The sequence below is a fragment of the Drosophila bipectinata genome, chromosome XL (genome assembly GCF_030179905.1).
Source record: "Drosophila bipectinata strain 14024-0381.07 chromosome XL, DbipHiC1v2, whole genome shotgun sequence".
In the NCBI taxonomy this organism is placed as follows: Eukaryota; Metazoa; Arthropoda; class Insecta; order Diptera; family Drosophilidae; genus Drosophila; species Drosophila bipectinata.
In genome coordinates, this window is record NC_091734.1 from 8,336,106 (window position 1) to 8,352,746 (window position 16,641).

Below are 16,641 nucleotides of genomic sequence, written 5' to 3' on the forward strand. Positions count from 1 at the left end.
CCTCGGGGGAATGAGGGGTGCTCCCAGCTCCAGTCGTGTAAACAAAGGCATTCAACAAATTCGTAGGCGTAAAAATTGTCTTGTCAATATTTTAATGATATCACTTTACACCCCCGTGCCAGGATTCAGTGTCCTTAGACCAGGACCCCGGCAACCGCATACGGTTCGGTGTCCTTTTTTTTTTTTTTGGGGAAAAAGTTTTCCTTGAAACTTCTGAGCCCTGAGTCCTGACTCCTGACTCCCTGTTGTTGTTTCGAATCCCCACTGGCGGGAGAAGAACCCTTCTTGGCCCGCTTTTTTTTTCGTCCTTTTTATCCTCCCAGGACGGGTCTTTCCTGTCTTGGGCGCCCAAGGAAGAAGTCAAAAGTGGCGTTTTTTTTTTCGCCGCTCATTTGTTTGCCATTCCCCTGACCCCCCTGACCACCCCTCGACCTGGCCAACTTTTTTTTTTTTTTCCGCTTCGGTGTTTGGCCAAAAAATTACAAGGACAAGGACATTGGCAGGGAGGGGGTGGTAGGTTAGGGGGGTGTTTGTTTGTTTGTGCAAGTGTTTCCTCAATTGTGCGTGCTGGTCAGGGAGAGCGGGGTGTGGGGCGGGTCAGTCGGCGTCTGCGGTCGGAATTCCTCTGCCATCCTTGCATCCTTTCGCGAGGAATGGATGCGGGATAGTCCTGGAATGCTGTGGGTGGTGTGGGGGGGGGCGACGTTTGTCTAATCTTAACGGTTTTACATTTCATTGCGTTGGGTAATTGTGTATCCTGTCCAGGATACCTGATCCAGGGGGTGGGGCAGGGGGTTCTCCTATATATGACCTCCCAGGAAGGATATTTTTTAAGGATTTATCCAGAACTCACCTCTTTATCTTTGGCGGCCAATAGGACGGCGGGTTGGCCGTTGTTGTTGTTGTTATTCTTCTTCTTGCGCTTCTCGCTGTTGCCACTGTTGTTGTTGTTGTTGTTGTTATTGCTGCTACTGTTGTTGTTGTTGTTGTTGTTGGTATTAGTGTTGTTGGCATTGCCAGGAGTGGTGGCAGTGCTGGTGGTGCTGTTGTTGTTGTTGCTGGTGGAATTGGTATTGTTGTTGTTGTTGTTGTTGTTGGCGCAATCATCCTCATCCTCGGCACCCGCCATCCGCTGCTGCTGCTGTTGCTCCTCGGTGGCATCCTCGCTCCTGCTGTCGCTGGTGTGATTATTGCTAACGGTAATGGGTAGGCTAGCCTCCGCCGCCGCCGCCTCCTTGTCCGGTACCAGCTCCTCCGCCTCCACCTGCTCAGTTCTTGGCTCAGTTCTGGGGGCGACCGTCTCGGCCCCGGCTCCCGTTCCGTCCAACTCCATGTCATCGGCATTCGACTGCATCGAGGCATTGTCCTCCTCCTCATCCTCCACCTCGTCCTCGGCCTCATCCTCCTCGCCCTCCTCCTCGTCGTCATCGTCATCGTCCTCCTGGGCTGTGCTATGATTAAGGTTACTGCTGGCTGTCGCCACCTCAGAGGCTCCTGTGCGGGTCACCTGATCGGTCGTCACATGGTCGGACTCCTCCTCCTGCTGTTGCTGTTGCTGGAGGGCTGCTGCTGCTGCCGCCGCCGCTGCTGCCGCCTCCATCATCATCTGTTGGGCGTGGCTGAAGAAGAGCTTTGGATTAAGGCAGCCGCCGCCCTGCTGCAGGCTGCTCTGCAACTGCTGCTGCTGCTCGGCGGTGAGCAACGGCGGCGAGGGCGACGGCGTATTGGCACTCGCCGCCGCGTTCGCCAGCAGGCTGCCGCCGTTGAGATGCTGCTGCTGTTGTTGTTGTTGTTGTTGTTGTTGTTGTTGCTGCTGTTGCAGCGTTATATGCTCCAGGCTCTCCAAGATTCCTGCCTGTTCTTCCTCGTTTTTAATTGTGGTAGATCCTGCTCCTACTGCTGGTGTATCGCTGTTATCGGTGCTTGTGTTGTTGTTGTTGTTGTTGGTGGTGGTGGTGGTGAGGGTATCACTGTTGCCGGTGGATAGCTGCTCCTTCAGGGTATTGACTTCCTTCTCGGCCAGGGTAGCGCGCTGCAAAAAAAAAAGAAGGGGGGTGGGTGATGGTTAGCTTGGATTTTAATAGTAGTAGGGATGGGGGGTAATCCCCCCACAAAAGGACCTTGTGTCAGCCACATATGCTGCCATTGCCGCTCCAGAAAAAACTTTTTTCAACCAAAAACTATCGACCCTCATTAATTTTACTTTTAAAGTCATTACGGGTTAAATTTGGCCAAATTAATACGTTGCAGAAACTTTTCCAACCAAACCTACCAGGATACTGAGGATTGGGGGTTAGCTGGGTCTGGAAATATCCTGGTTCTGGGCAATAAAAACTCCAAGCAAGCTCCAGGACTCCAAACACAATTTATAGTTTATCGTCCCCGTATCGATAAGCCAACTTGAAAATTTTCCCTCCTATTAGAGTTGACCTTTTCTTTCTCTTTTTTTTTTTATTGTGGAATCGAAATTAAAACAACAACACACCAGGACACCAGGACACCAGAACACCAGGACTAAACTGCTTCCCCAAGAAGGTTACAAAAATATGCGGTGCAAACTTTTTTGGCAAATTAGTCTGGGGATCCAGCCATCTAGACCCAAGTTTTTAAGGCCTCCCATGCAACGACCTAAGCCCAAAGCCCCAAACCCCCATAGCTCCATAGCCCGAAATGGCAATGACTTCTGGTGCTCTTGGCGCTTCGATTTTCTGTTGATTTGTACTTGTTGGTTGGTTTTTAGCTTTTTTGGGGTTTTTTGGGAGCAATTTTATTTGTATAAATACCGGAAGCAACCAAAGAACAGGAGCAGGAGCTGGTGCAGGAGCTGGGTATCCTTTCGGGGCGTTGCAGGCAATAAAGAACTTTGGAAATTAGTCGATGGGCTAGTCCTGCTATGACTGTTAAGCCCTTTGCTGGCCCAAGTCCCAAGCTCCAAGCTCCAAGAAGCCTGGAACTCAGGAAGTCGTTACTGAAACACCAAGACTGGGAGATTCGATTTTAAAGCGTACACCCGCCCCCCCCCCAGGATTGAAGAAGTGTTAGAAAAGTGTTTGTCGGGAAAATCGGTAGGAGTATGTATATTATTTTTATTTAAAAATATTTAACTTTTTCCGATATCATCCATCTAGCCCACCCGCCCGTCTTCAGTCCTAATGACTAACCCATCTCTCCTTGGGGCATATTTGTCAACATCATCGTTCTCATTACGAATCGAATGGGTGGAAGGAGTGGGTGGTGGATGGGACAGGACCCATCTACAGATATATATATATATATATATATTTATGATATTTAAAAGCTCTTAAGTACAAACAACAGACAGCAGGCGAAGGGGGAGGCTGCATTTGTATCGTCCTTCGTCTGAGACTTGAATGCCAGACACGCGGGTCTGCCAGACTTTAGTGGGTGGGTGGGAGAGTGGGTGGCTCTGTGGCTTGGGGGGGGGGGGGGCTCAGTGGTTGCTCTGTTCTGAGACCTGAGAGCGCCGAACCGGCCGAAACGAACGTTTGTTTTCGTTTTCGTGAGCTGCTTAAGCCTGAAAATTGTTTTCATAATGGCGAGGATACTTTTCGGTTTTCGCTCTCACTTTCTAGTCCTCCAGTCGTCCTGTCCTCCAGTCGTCCAGTCGTTTCTTGGCTGACTTTTTGCGTCCGAAATCGATCAGCGACGAAATCCTCGTGGGAATGCCGACACTTGTTGTGTCCAGCTTCGTGGGGTTTTTGCCTGGGAAATAGTTTCCTCCTCTTCTCCTAGAGGACTCCAACCATCGCAGGACTCGTCCAAATCAATTAATGCTAGCCCAGGAAAGCTCTGGCCCAGTTGCCAACCAAATGAGTTAATTAACTAAAATGCGGGTGGCTTTGGCGGACGGGATTCTTTTTTTTTTTTGGGCCTGGAGTGGGTTTTGGGCTTCCTTTTTTTTTTTTGGCCACTCAATGGGCCGGGGCCGGCGACCGTGTGTGTGGTCAGCTTATACGTATTGAGCACCCTTTTAGCGGACCTGGACCAGAGCCCTTTTATTTTCGGGTTTCATTTAATATTTTTGCCCGGTTGCCACTTCAAAGGACCTCTCTTCCAAATCCAAAAAAAGTGAAAAACGGGGCCGAAAGCCAAAAATGTTAAGCGGAATACCAGCCAGCCAGCCAGCCCCCCTTCAGATTCTTTTCAAAACCCGAAATTAGGCTCGAGGATGGAGTAGTACCACCGCTAGAGCCAACCAATTAATGGCACTGGTCCCGAAACTGTAGCCACTACTATTGGACCTGGATCTGGGGACTGGGGACTGGGGAGTGGGGACTGGGGGAGTGGGATGTCCTGCCGGGCCTCTAACTTCAACTTCGAGGCTTTATTTTCCCTCCATGTTTGCTGTTGGCGGCATGTGTGTGTAGAGTTGTTTGCTCGCAATTGTCGTGTGCTTGGCACATGTCAACTCTGCATGCCACCACCCCACCATCTCTCCACCCCCCTCTCTCTCCTAGCTCTGGAGCTGCAGCATGCGGCATTGTCTCAAGCTGTTTGTCTGAAGTGAGCCTGTGCCTCGAGACCCGCGAACTGCTCTACACTGAACAAAAAAAAGAGAATAACCTCCTACTAGCCACTGGATAAGGACTTCCTGCCAAATATTTCTCCAAGTGCAGCTTTCGAGGACTCGGCGGGTTCGACGAAGGAGTTCCAGCGAGCACTTTTTGTAATTAGTATGGAGGCAATGTTATGAATTGTGCTTCAACTTAAGCTCGAGTGCCAGCCTGCGTTCCTTTTTCTTGTTTTTTATATGTCAGAGGGGGGGGGATGAGGTTGAGCAACCCTTGCTTGCCTACAACAAAAAAAAAAGGGTAGCTGTCCTGGAAAGGGTTAACGCGGCTGCATTGTGCGGTTTTGGTTTCGGTTTCGGTTTTTGGACAATAAATCAAAGCAAATCAATGCAACAATATTGTGAAGGGTCCTTGCTGCCCGCGGGACTATGCTTTGAAGCCGGCTACGTGGGAGGAGGAGAACGACGGCTGCCGGGTGGGTTGACAATCCCCACGAGTGCCTCCCAGGACTGGCACTTGAACGCCTTGAAAACGACATGACACGGCTGATGGGGGGGGATGGTACCCCCAATCCTCGCCAGCAAGAGAGAGTGCAGGACCATTACACACACATTAGGCAGAAGAAGAAGAAGAATCACTCCCCATTTCGAGGATCTGTAATTCACAATAATATTTGGCTCCCTCCCATCCTCCCTCCTCTCAAGACTCGTCCCTGTAATCCCTGCATGGCGCAGTTAAGCAGCTCAACTGCTATCCATTAATTGCTTCTTCTTCTGGCTAAATACTCCAGCATCACCCTCCCCCCCCCCCAGTCTTGGGGTAAACCCCTTATTATAACCCTCGAAGCCCCCAACGCCCCTCAGCATTATTCTTCAGATTCGGGGCATGCCTCTGCATTTGCTTTACAATTTCAAACATCATTAGCAACGCACACAGAAGAGAGGGGGGGGGGGGGGGGGGGAGCACACACATGTCCACACACACACACTCCCACTCACACACACACACACACACATCCCTTTTTGCTAATTATTTATTTAAATATTAAACAAAAAATACCCAAAACAGAGCAAGAGAAGAGCTGCCCCTGCCACTGCCCCTCCCCCTTGCCCCATTGGAACATAAATGCAACAAAAAACAAAAACAAACAAAATGAAAAGAGTGCCACACACACACAACTAACACACACACACACATAGCCCCACTCATCCGGCGAGAGAAAAAGACGAAAATGATGTATTGATGCTGCCCCGAAAGCGAAGGAGATAGGAGATACGGAGTGGCAGCTCCGGCCTGTCTGCAAGCCATCTCATCGAACCACCCAACCACCCACCACCCCCACCCCATCACCACCCACTCACAAAAAAAAAAAAAAAGAAACACAAAACGAGCTCAGACCGAGCCAAGGAGGAGAAGCCAAAGTCGTACTCACACATACACATCTCTCGTGGAATCTCATGGCCTCTGAAGGGGTGTCTCTTGGGGGTCCATAAAGAAAATGTTTTAAAAATCTCTTGAATATTGTGTTTGCATTTTTTGATGCAAGATTGAAGGAGAATTGATGTAGAAACCGATTGGGGTATTCTTCTTAAGAATCGGTTGAGAATTGGCTGAGATATGGACTTGGGATTGGGCCTTATAAGGGTTTGTGGGGATTTTTAAGAGGGTTCTTGAGAAAAATTTTGAAAAAAATTTGAAAAATTTTAGGTCTTTATATTTTGATGTAGAATTATGAAGGATTGATGTACAAATCGATTGGGGTATTTCTCTTAAGAATCGGTTGAGAATTGACTGAGATATGGACTTAAAATTGGGTGATATATGGGTTTGTGGGTATTTCAAAGAGGGTCCTTGAGAAAATTTATGAAAAAAATCTTAAAAATTTTATAGCTCTATATTTTGATGTAGAATCGTGAAGAATTAATGTACAAATCGATTGGGGTATAGCTCTCAAGGATCGGTTGAGAATTGGCTGAGATATGGTCTTAAGATTGGCTCATATGTGGATTTAGAGGAATTTCCAAAGAGATCCATAAGAAAAATTATGAAAAAAATCTGAAAAATTTTAGAAGTCCATATTTTGATGTAGAATGATGCAGAATTGATGTAGAAACCGATTGTGGTATTCCTTTCCAGAATCGGATAAGAAATGGCTGAGATATGGACTTGGGATTGGGTGATATGTGGGTTTTTGGGGTTTTCCAAGAGGGTTCTTGAGAAAATTCATGAAAAAAATCTGAAAAATTTTAGGTCTTCATATTTTGATGCAAAATGATGCAGAATTGATGTACAAATCGTTCAAGGTATTCCTATCAAGGATCAGATAAGAAATGAGCAAGATATGGAAGTCGGATGGTACCATATATGGTAAGAGCTATGACCCATAGGAGACTAAGACTAGATGGACATGTGAGGACTCTCCAGTGACCTCTGGCCTGAGCCTGCAAATGCATAACTGTACACATGGATGAGATGCCGTTGGATATCGAGTCTCACTCTTACCTCCCATCGCCCCATCCCCCTTCCCCTGGACCAACTAATATTCTCCAATTTAAAATTCTGTTTCTTTTATTGCCACCCCCGCACGATGTGGCATCCAACAGCCAGCAGTCAGTATCCAGCAGTCAGCAGTATCCAGCACATATGTAAATTATAAAATTCTCTATTTACTTATCAAAAATCAGAGGCAGACCCATTGAGGGGGGGGCTTGTTTTTTATTTCAAAAGAGGGGGGGGGGGGGAGTGAGAAGGGGGTGCGAGCACGCCCAAATGTATGCTATACGAAATATAAATTAGCTTTGATATGCGAAGCTGCTTCTGCTGACGAAGATGAGGCTCAAAGGATGTGCTGAAAAAAGGATTATATATTAGGCACACACGCATACACACCCATACACACACATACACATGGCAGTATGTTAGTGTTGGTGTGTGAAAAGATGCTGGAAAAAAGGATTAATGCGTGTGGCAGAGTCGGAGAGACGTGGCGTTTTTTTGGGCTTTTGCTTCGATTTTTGAATGCGTCACGAAAGATGGGGTTGGAGGCGCCACTCAAGTTCCTTCTCCTTCTGACTCACTGACTCTGGAAAGTGTCAGCCAAGAATCTTTATAATGGGTGTGGCATTCCATTTTTTTTTCGCATCCATGAGATACAATTACACGGGAGCGGGGAGCATCAATATTATACGATTTCTAATTGCCAAAAAGGCTTATCATCCATAGAATGGAGGTGGTGGGTGGTGGGTGATTAATAATCTCCTCTCGCAACTCCTCCATAGATTCCAACTGGAATCCAAACTTAAAACTCAACCCCTTTCGCATCTGAGGCCTGCTCCCTGCCCAGACCCCCCCTACCACCCTGCTTGAGTGACCAAAAGTAATAATAATTTTTTGGCTTATCCTTATTATTACATAACGTATGCATACCTTTTTTGGTGCCTGACCACCCCTCCCCCACCCGGTTACAGACCCAATCGTACATCAAAAATGAACGCTCGACATTGGTGTGGATGACCCTTTTTTTGTGGGCCTGGGATGGGATGAGTGGGGCAGAGAACAATGGGTCCACTGGTCACTCTTGTAGTAGTAGGCCTTTTTTTGTATTTTGTTTTTTTTTTTTGGCAAGTAAATAATTAAGCATTACACTGACCAAATAGCAAGTCAAGGCACAAGCCGGGCCCAGACAAACACAAATAAATATAACTCATATGTGGGCATTGTGTGGGTGTGTGGGTGTGGGGGTTTTCCAGGCCATACAAATAATGATTAGAAACCTTTTTCCACACAAACACACACATGTGTGTTGTGTGTGTAATTTTTGACATTTTTATGCGGGCCTCAAAATGCTTTCAGTTGGGGATAAAAAAAAAAAAAGGACGAACGGGTGTGGGAGTGGGTGTGGGTGTGGGAGGAGGCTTACCTAAGGGTTGTCCATTAAACAAATTTGACATTTTAAAATCTAAACGAAATTAATGATTTCAGTTTTCAGTTCTTTGTGTTAAACAAAAGGACATGATGATGGAGTACAGTTGCCCACAAAACATATATAGAGTTACTGGGTACTGGGATAAAGGATACTGAAGTCCTTGGATATGAGCCTAATAATCCTTTTTTTTTTTTTTTTTCTCTTAATCCAACCCGTTGTCCATTTTAATCAGACTGAGATAGCATTAATATAAATGAAAGCATTAATGCCTAAAAGGCGAATCAATAAATGTGGTTGATGGCAGGAGTCAGGAGGAATCAGGAGCCTCAGGACTCCTTAGGACTCCTCCTCATCTTGGCCAGAATCTCTTAATTAAACCGAAAATGAAGCAATTTATTATTTGCGCTTGTAGATACAACAAATTCCCCGTCTTATGACGACCCTTTTTCAATCAAAATTTCCAATCAATGTCAATTCATTATGCCAGAGGCCGGAATGGAGCACCAAGGCAACCTTGGCAGGCCTGGGAGGAGGTGATGGAGATGGTGTCCTGGTGCTACTAAAGCAACCCCAAAGACAAAACTCAGTTGGCATTTTTAATGAAAAGCCACGACGACGACGATGAGGACGATGGAGACGGACGGAGAACGGCAACGGTGGAAGCCCTAAAGTTCCCTGTCAAGTTTGCCTAATCAAAATCGACAACGTTTTATAGTTTCAAGTGTGCAGAGAGGGGGGGTGGGGAGGGGGTGGCAGATCCTTGGAGAAGTTAGAAATGGCTGGGATGGCTGGCACTGGCGCTTCACCTTTTCTCTGGCTTAGCCCCGAAGAGTGTGTGACAAACAAATATTTGAGAACGTAAATCAGAAATCTTTCGCTTTCATTTGCCAAAATCCTTTTGTGCCTCCTCATTGCCAGGACATAGCCAGGACTTGGACTCGGTTTGGGTTCGGATCCTGCCTGGGAAAATCGAAAAACATTTCGTGTATTAAAACCGAAACGAATTAATTTAATTAATTACAATCATGTCTTATTAGAGACGTATGAAGGAGACGAACCAAGCCAAGACGTTGTCGTTGTCCTTGGGAGAGGGGGAGAGTGGGTGGTGGCATGGTTGGGTGGGAAAGTCCTTTCGATAAGCGGGGAAGAACAGTTTTGTTGCCAAAATGAAACAACGATGCTGTCAGCTGCCAAAGAGTTGCCTTTGCTTTTAGCTTTTTGTTTCAAGTGCCTGCCCTGCCTGCCTGCCACTGGGGCTTAGTGGGATGGTTGGGTGGCTTGGGTGGCTTGGGTCTGGTGGCTTGGGGGTGGTTGAGTGGGTGGGTGGTGGGCGGTAGGGCGCTAAATTTTATGCTCACATCATTTATAAATGCCTGATTTGTTATTTACAAAACGAGACAAGTTGCGGCATTTTCGGAATTTTCTTCAAAAAGGGGTGATTGAGGGTCCTGCTTTCACAGCATGTGTGTGTGTGTGTATATGTGTGTATCTGTGTGTGGGTGCTACTTAATTTGAATTTGAGTAATTGCCCAAAAAGGAGTGGCTTTGTTTTCTTGAATTTCTTCAGTTTGGTGGAAAAGAAACTTTAAGAAAAGGAAAGAAAAGCAAAGAAAAGCATGCTTTTAAAGCACATTTCTAGAGAACTTTGCTTTGTTGTGCCAGTACCATCACTACCACCACTAGAACCACCACCACTACCATCACCACCACCACCACCACTACCATTGCTTTTTTTAATTAATTTCTGTAAAAATATTTATTATTATTAGTCGACCCGCAAATGCAATGGCAATGCACTCGCCAGCTCTACAGCCTGCCACTCGCGATATATATACTGAGAGAGAGAGAGAGAGATGTGTACATTAAATGCATGCCACTGATTCGCACTGCTACCCCCCTTTCCCCCCTTTGGCAGCCTCCCCCCCCCTCAACGACTTGACTGTCACTAAACGGCTCATCTAACTGCAATGCTTCATAGAAATCTGTTTGTACGGCGGGAAAAAAGGGGGGGGTGGTGCTCCCCAGTGGGAGTTGAGAGGGTTAAGAAGGGGGGGGGGGGTCTGACTGACTGACTGGCTGGCTGGCTGTGTTATTTTTGCAACAACAATACCGGGCCGAGATGAGGAAACGAGACGGCGGCAGAAATCACAGAAATGAAAATCGAAAAGTGCATGGGGGCCTACTATATAGTGGCATCTGCTTCTATCAAAAAAAAAACACTAACACTACATACAAAGTATAACCAAAACTAGAGGAGGGGTCAAGGGGGGAGGGGTAAGGGGTAAGAGGGGGAGGGGTGGTATAGGCACAACAAATTTACACTCCAACAGACGATGTCGTCGTGCCAGTCACTCAGTCAGCCAGAGCGGCTGTCTGCACCGAGGATCCTTATCCTCGTGGTGGATGCAGTGGCGCATCTACTGGGTGCTGCCAGTACCTATGATTTGATTATTTTGGCCCCCATTGAGTGAGCCACTGATGTGCCCCCCTCCCCCCCTCACCCCCCTGCATTTCACTATAAAAATAGTCAAATAATTATTTAAGAATTTCTTGATTAATTGGCAAGTGTGGTTGTTGTGTTGCCAGAAAGTGAGTAATGAAGAAGGAACTGGCCGCCGGGACAGAAAGGGGGGGGAGAGAGAGGGGTGTATATTTTTGGCCAACACTTGATTGCCTTTTCAATTGTTTGCCGTTATGCATTTTTGCCAATAATTCGAATAAACGGGGCCAACAGAGCCAAGTATTGTTGCCAAGAATGTGTTGCCCACAAGGCAACACTTTTCTAGAAAGTGAGGTCTCCAGCCTTTGGCAATTAGCATATTCTCTCGCATATTCGCGTTTTTCCACACCTTGCCACTTTTTGTGGCATCTATGTACCTCTACAGGCCCCCGCACAGGACGGAGTACACCAGGCCGGCCTCCCCATCTAGACTAGTTCTGTGTCTCTCTCTTGCTCTTGTTTATTTTTATCGACTTTAGTTTTTGAGGGGGGGGAGGGTACATCAGGGGGTACATCCATCGTCGTTCCGCATAAATAAGTGTCGTCTCCGCAGACACAGACAGACTGAGGAGTCTGGCGTGCATGCATTATTTCATTAAAGTATTACAATATTAATTCGATTTCCACTAATTGATGAGAAAGAACAAGAGAGGCAGACAGACAGGGGGGGTGGGGGCACTGTGGCCAATTAATAAGACTAACCGGAATGAGTGGGCTTCCCCCACCCCCCTCTAAATCCCTAAAAACGAAAAATTCGCGGACAAGAATTCCTTCCAAAAAAAGGGATATTGGGTGGGCGATGGGTGCATGCCACACTCTCTATGTGTCTGTGTGTGTGTGTGTGTTGCGGTTTTTACGCACAAGAATGGTAGGAGTGGTGGGTGGTTGGGTGGTTGGGATGACTGGGATGACTGGGTGGCTGAGTGGCATTGCGACAAACTGTTGCTCTCGGCATCCTGCGTTGGCATGTTTGGTATGCTTCTGACCCCAAAGTACAAATCAATTGCATGTGTATGCTGCTGCTGTGGTTGCCCCACCCCACTCCCAGCCGGCCTTGTCTCCCCCTCTCACTCTGTGTGTGTGTGTGTGTGTGAAATTGTGTCAATTGCAGTGGCCAGTGGTCCAAACCCAACCCCAACCCAACAGGACTGCCCTGTCCTGTCAACAACATGCGCAGGTTTACGCGAAAGGGGTATTGGGGTCAGGCCTACACTTACTCTTCTTCTTTTTTTTGTCAATGTCAGTTCAAGGTTAAGAGTTTGAAAATCGAAGGCTCCCACGCATCCGAGACAAACGACAAACCCCAAAAAAACCCGGGGCTTCAGAGAGCTTCATTTAATTTCCTTTCCAGACTTCGAAAAAGATGTGAAATCCGATCGATGTTTTTGGCTTTTTTATGTTTTTTTTTTCGCGAAACAAAGAAAAAATCTCAAAGCCGAGGTCGGATTCCTCTTGCGGGCTTTGCATATATATATATATATATATATTGACAAGGCCAAACAGGAAATCCATGTTTATGTTTAAATTAATAATAATACCAGAGTACCACGAGAGTACCCCCAGAGTATCAATGAAACGAGCCAGCCATTGAACCAACTCTGATGAGCTGATGATGATGATGATGACGATGATGATGATGATGATCGTTCGCGATCGGGATGATGACGATGCTGGCATGCGGGACAACATTAATACAATAAATTATATTATGGCTCTTCCTGTTTGCCCCGATAATAAAAGCAGTGCCAGAGCCCAGAGCCAGAGCCAGAGCTCTGAATGTGCGGGGGAGTGTTGTAGGGCCCTTGTGGCACTCGATAATAATGCGTTCCTCCTCCCCTTCCCCCTCCTCTCTCCCCTTGATTCTGGCAGACGGAGTCGTCTCCGTCGTCGTGTGGCTTTATGGCAGATTTGTGCGCCTGATTTGTGCAAATAATTGAAATTTGCATTTAATGAAGGCGACATACTTTTTTTTTTTTGGTCTCCGGGGGCGTTCAATCGAGGGGCAGGGTCAGAGGCAAGGGGCAGGTAGATACAGACCCTGAGGCACTGAATGAATCTGGCCAGCACAGTAGCTGCAATCAAGTCGTGTGCTAACTCTTTCTGGGATAAGGATCGCTCTATTGTGAACCAAAGACATAAATTACATTTAAGGTGAGTCCTTCTCTTGGCCCAAAAAACCTCTACCAACTGTTAATGATGATGATGATCATCGTGTTCGTGGGCGTATTTGTTGCCGGGACGCATTTTAGTTGCTAATGGCAGACAGACGAGACAAGTTTTTGACATATTTTGTTCCAGGAGGATGAGGAGGAGGACCCAAGACCCATGAATGAAACGCAAATGAATGAAAAAGGAGTCTCCAAGGAGGCTCCAAGAACTTACAAGATCCAAAAACGAGAACTAGGATGGGTTATATTACCTGAAAAGATATAGAAAAAAAATCCAAAATTACTTAAAGTTCGATTCATTATATAGTAATATTAATTCTTACAGTTAAAAATCTTTAAATCTTTATATAACCACCACGAGGCAAAAATTATAGTCACTACTGAGTCACTTCCAAGAACTGGTATTACGCATACGCCATGGTGGCCAAGAGATTTCTAATACAAGTCCTAGTACGGAATACGGAATACGGAATACGGAATACGTCGGTAGCCGATATAACGCGTCAAATAGCAATTAACAACTGATGTAGATAATCGCTGGACAAAATACTCGGAGCGCGAAAAAAAAATAAAAAAAAAAAAGAGAGGTACATACCTCCCCATTAAATCCACAATATATATATATATATTATAGAGAGTATGTGTATGTATGTGTGAACACGCAATGGCCGCAGCATTTGTGATAAACGACAAAAAATAAAATCAAATCTAAAGCTCCCAAAAAAAAAAATATAAAAAAAAACGAACGAATAAAAAAATAATCACAAGGCGAGAGTGCTACTGCCTGAGCTGTATTTTTATACCCTTGCAGAGGGTATTATAATTTTGTCCAAAAGTGTGCAACGCAGTGAAGGAGACATCTCCGACCCTATAAAGTATATATATTCTTGATCAGGATCACCTCCTGAGTTGATATGAGCATGTCCGTCTGTCCGTCTGTCCGTCTGTCCGTCTGTCCGTCTGTCCGTCTGTCCGTCTGTCTGTTTCTACGCAAACTAGTCTCTCAGTTTTAAAGCTATCGTCTTGAAACTTTGCACACACCCTTCTTTCCTTTGCACGCAGTATATAAGTCGGAACGGCCGGGATCGGCCGACTATATCCTATAGCTGCCATATAACTGATTGATCGGAAATGGTATAACTTTGGTGTTTTTAGAGTTAGAGAGTTCAAATTTGACATGAGAGCTATTTTTGGCAAAATAATACGACATGCCAAATTTCATAGGGATCGGCCGACTATATCCTATAGCTGCCATATAACTCAACGATCGGAAATGACCCAACTTTCGTGTTTTTGAAGATAGAAAGCTGGAATTTAGTACAGACTCTATTTTTGGTTAGTTGATCCAACCTATCAAATTTCATTAGGATCGGCCGACTATATCCTATAGCTGCCATATAACTGAACGATCGGAAATGACTCAACTTTTGTGTTTTTGAAGATAGAAAGCTGGAACTTGGTACAGATTATATTTTGATCTATCCTACCAAATTTCATAAGGATCGGCCAACTATATCCGATTTTTGCGATATATATCCGGTTTTAGCTGCAAGGGTATATAAACTTCGGCTCCGCCCGAAGTTAGCTTTCCTTTCTTGTTGTATCTGTATCTGTGCAGAGGGTATTAGTTGTATCTACAGAAGAACAAGAACAGAAGATCATCATCATCATCATCATTATCATTATCATAATTAGAATTATAAAACGAAAAATTCCTTTAGAGTTTTTTATCAATTTTAAACGGGATCAGGTGTTATAAAGGCCTTAATGTGTCTGTGTGGCAATTCTCAAATATTTCCAAAAGACACAGACTGGTAGAGTAAGTTGGGTTGTATATACCCAAGATATCTAGACATATAGCTGCCATATTTGTTTAGAGACGTAATCACGCGTCAAGTAAAGCTTCGTCTATTGGTCGACAGTACACCCGATAAGATCTACCTTATCAGTCCCTGGCTGGTACAGTCGTCTTAGTTCTTCCAAACAAATAGGTGTATAAATAAAATCGCAGCCTGATAAGCTTCCCCCCCCCCCTCTAAAGGCAATACAAAAAGTGGCAGTCATATCTCATATGGCAGTGCTGACGAGCACGAGATATATCCCAGATATAGCCCGTGATATCAGTTTAATCATAGGGCCATATACCTATACATACATTCTCTAAAAGCTCTCTAGATACAGATACAGATCGAGATACAGATACAGATCCGCCTGGCATGGCCGCCGTGGAAGACAATCGTCATAAATTGTTTAGTTTGTTGGCTAAACATGTTGAAAGATTTATGGCAGGGCTCTCATACTATATATATATAGACGATCATATAGTGATTTGTAAGAAATCGGCCGGTCGAGATGTGGCAATGGCGTCAGTACAAAACCTTGGGCTACTTGGTAGAGTAGAATCGGAGGAGGCTCTGGAGGTCGGATAAATATTATATCTGCATTTGTACATAAGATACATCTATCTATCCATCTATCTATCTATCTATGTGTATCTGTGTTCATCAGGAGTCCCTACAATGAAACGGGGCGGAGCACAAGTGCCAGAGAAGCTGGAAAAATCGACCAAAGAGCGGAAAAAAAAAAAGAGTCTCAAATCAAATAAAACGAACAGAAACAGAAACCGAAACCGAACCGAAAAGAAATGAAGGAATAAAGATGGGAGGTGGGAGGTGGCAAGTGGGGAGTAGGGAGCTGGGGAGCTGGAAAAAAAAAACCCTCCCAAGTGAAAAGAAATCGGAGGAGCCAGTGGAGGATGGGAGGATATCCAGCATTCAGCATCCAGCAAATCCTGATGCTCCAACCTATCTGTATATCTATATATCTGTATATCTATATATCTGTGTATCTGTGAGGTCTCTTTGTGGGTGTGTATCTGTATCTGTGTATCTGCTGGCAGCACTCGAATAAAATCGAATAAGCATAAAAACGCATGCCATAAGGATGAGCTTTATATGTATGAGTTGTATATAAGCCGATGGATGCTGTATCCATAAGATACAGATACACATGTCTAAAGCCAGGCTGGATTTGGGTTGGCTGCGCGCCTCGAACGCATATTCAATAATGACATAAATAGCACACATACCAATGCAATACACCTGGAATACTACACCTGAAGGAGTACGCTGCTTAGCACCTAAAAGCATGCTACTATTTTTCTACACTCGAGCGCTCTCAACACACAAGTCCCATATATCTGTGGGTGTTTAATACCACTACATCTATATATATATTTTTTTTCTATCCTGTATCCTGTATCCTGTATCTTATAGCCCCTATATGTGTGTGTGTGTGTGTGTGTGCACTTGATTACATTTCTGCTACTGCTGCTCCTTCATCTTCGGGCAGCAATGCTTTCTTTATCCTTGTTCGCTTCGAATTTGTTGTATTTTCATCCTCCCCCATCCTCACCCTCAACCCTCCGCCCCCCCTTTCACATGTATATAATATATTGACGGCGGCTCCCCCATCCCCCTCTTCCATCTAAGCCCCTGGTTGGCTGGGCTCCTTTTG

At 45.4% G+C, this 16,641-nt stretch overlaps 1 protein-coding gene across 2 annotated transcripts in view; it reads right to left on the reverse strand.

Annotated features, from left to right (window-relative positions):
* Positions 1 to 16,641, reverse strand: part of ct (homeobox protein, cut) — a 56,115-nt gene that overhangs the window by 20,618 nt on the left and 18,856 nt on the right. For both annotated transcript variants that reach the window (XM_017235956.3, XM_017235955.3), the window contains exon 2: positions 854 to 2,032. In XM_017235956.3, coding sequence (XP_017091445.2) covers positions 854 to 2,032 — 1,179 coding nt within the window. The remainder of the gene's footprint in view (positions 1 to 853; positions 2,033 to 16,641) is intronic.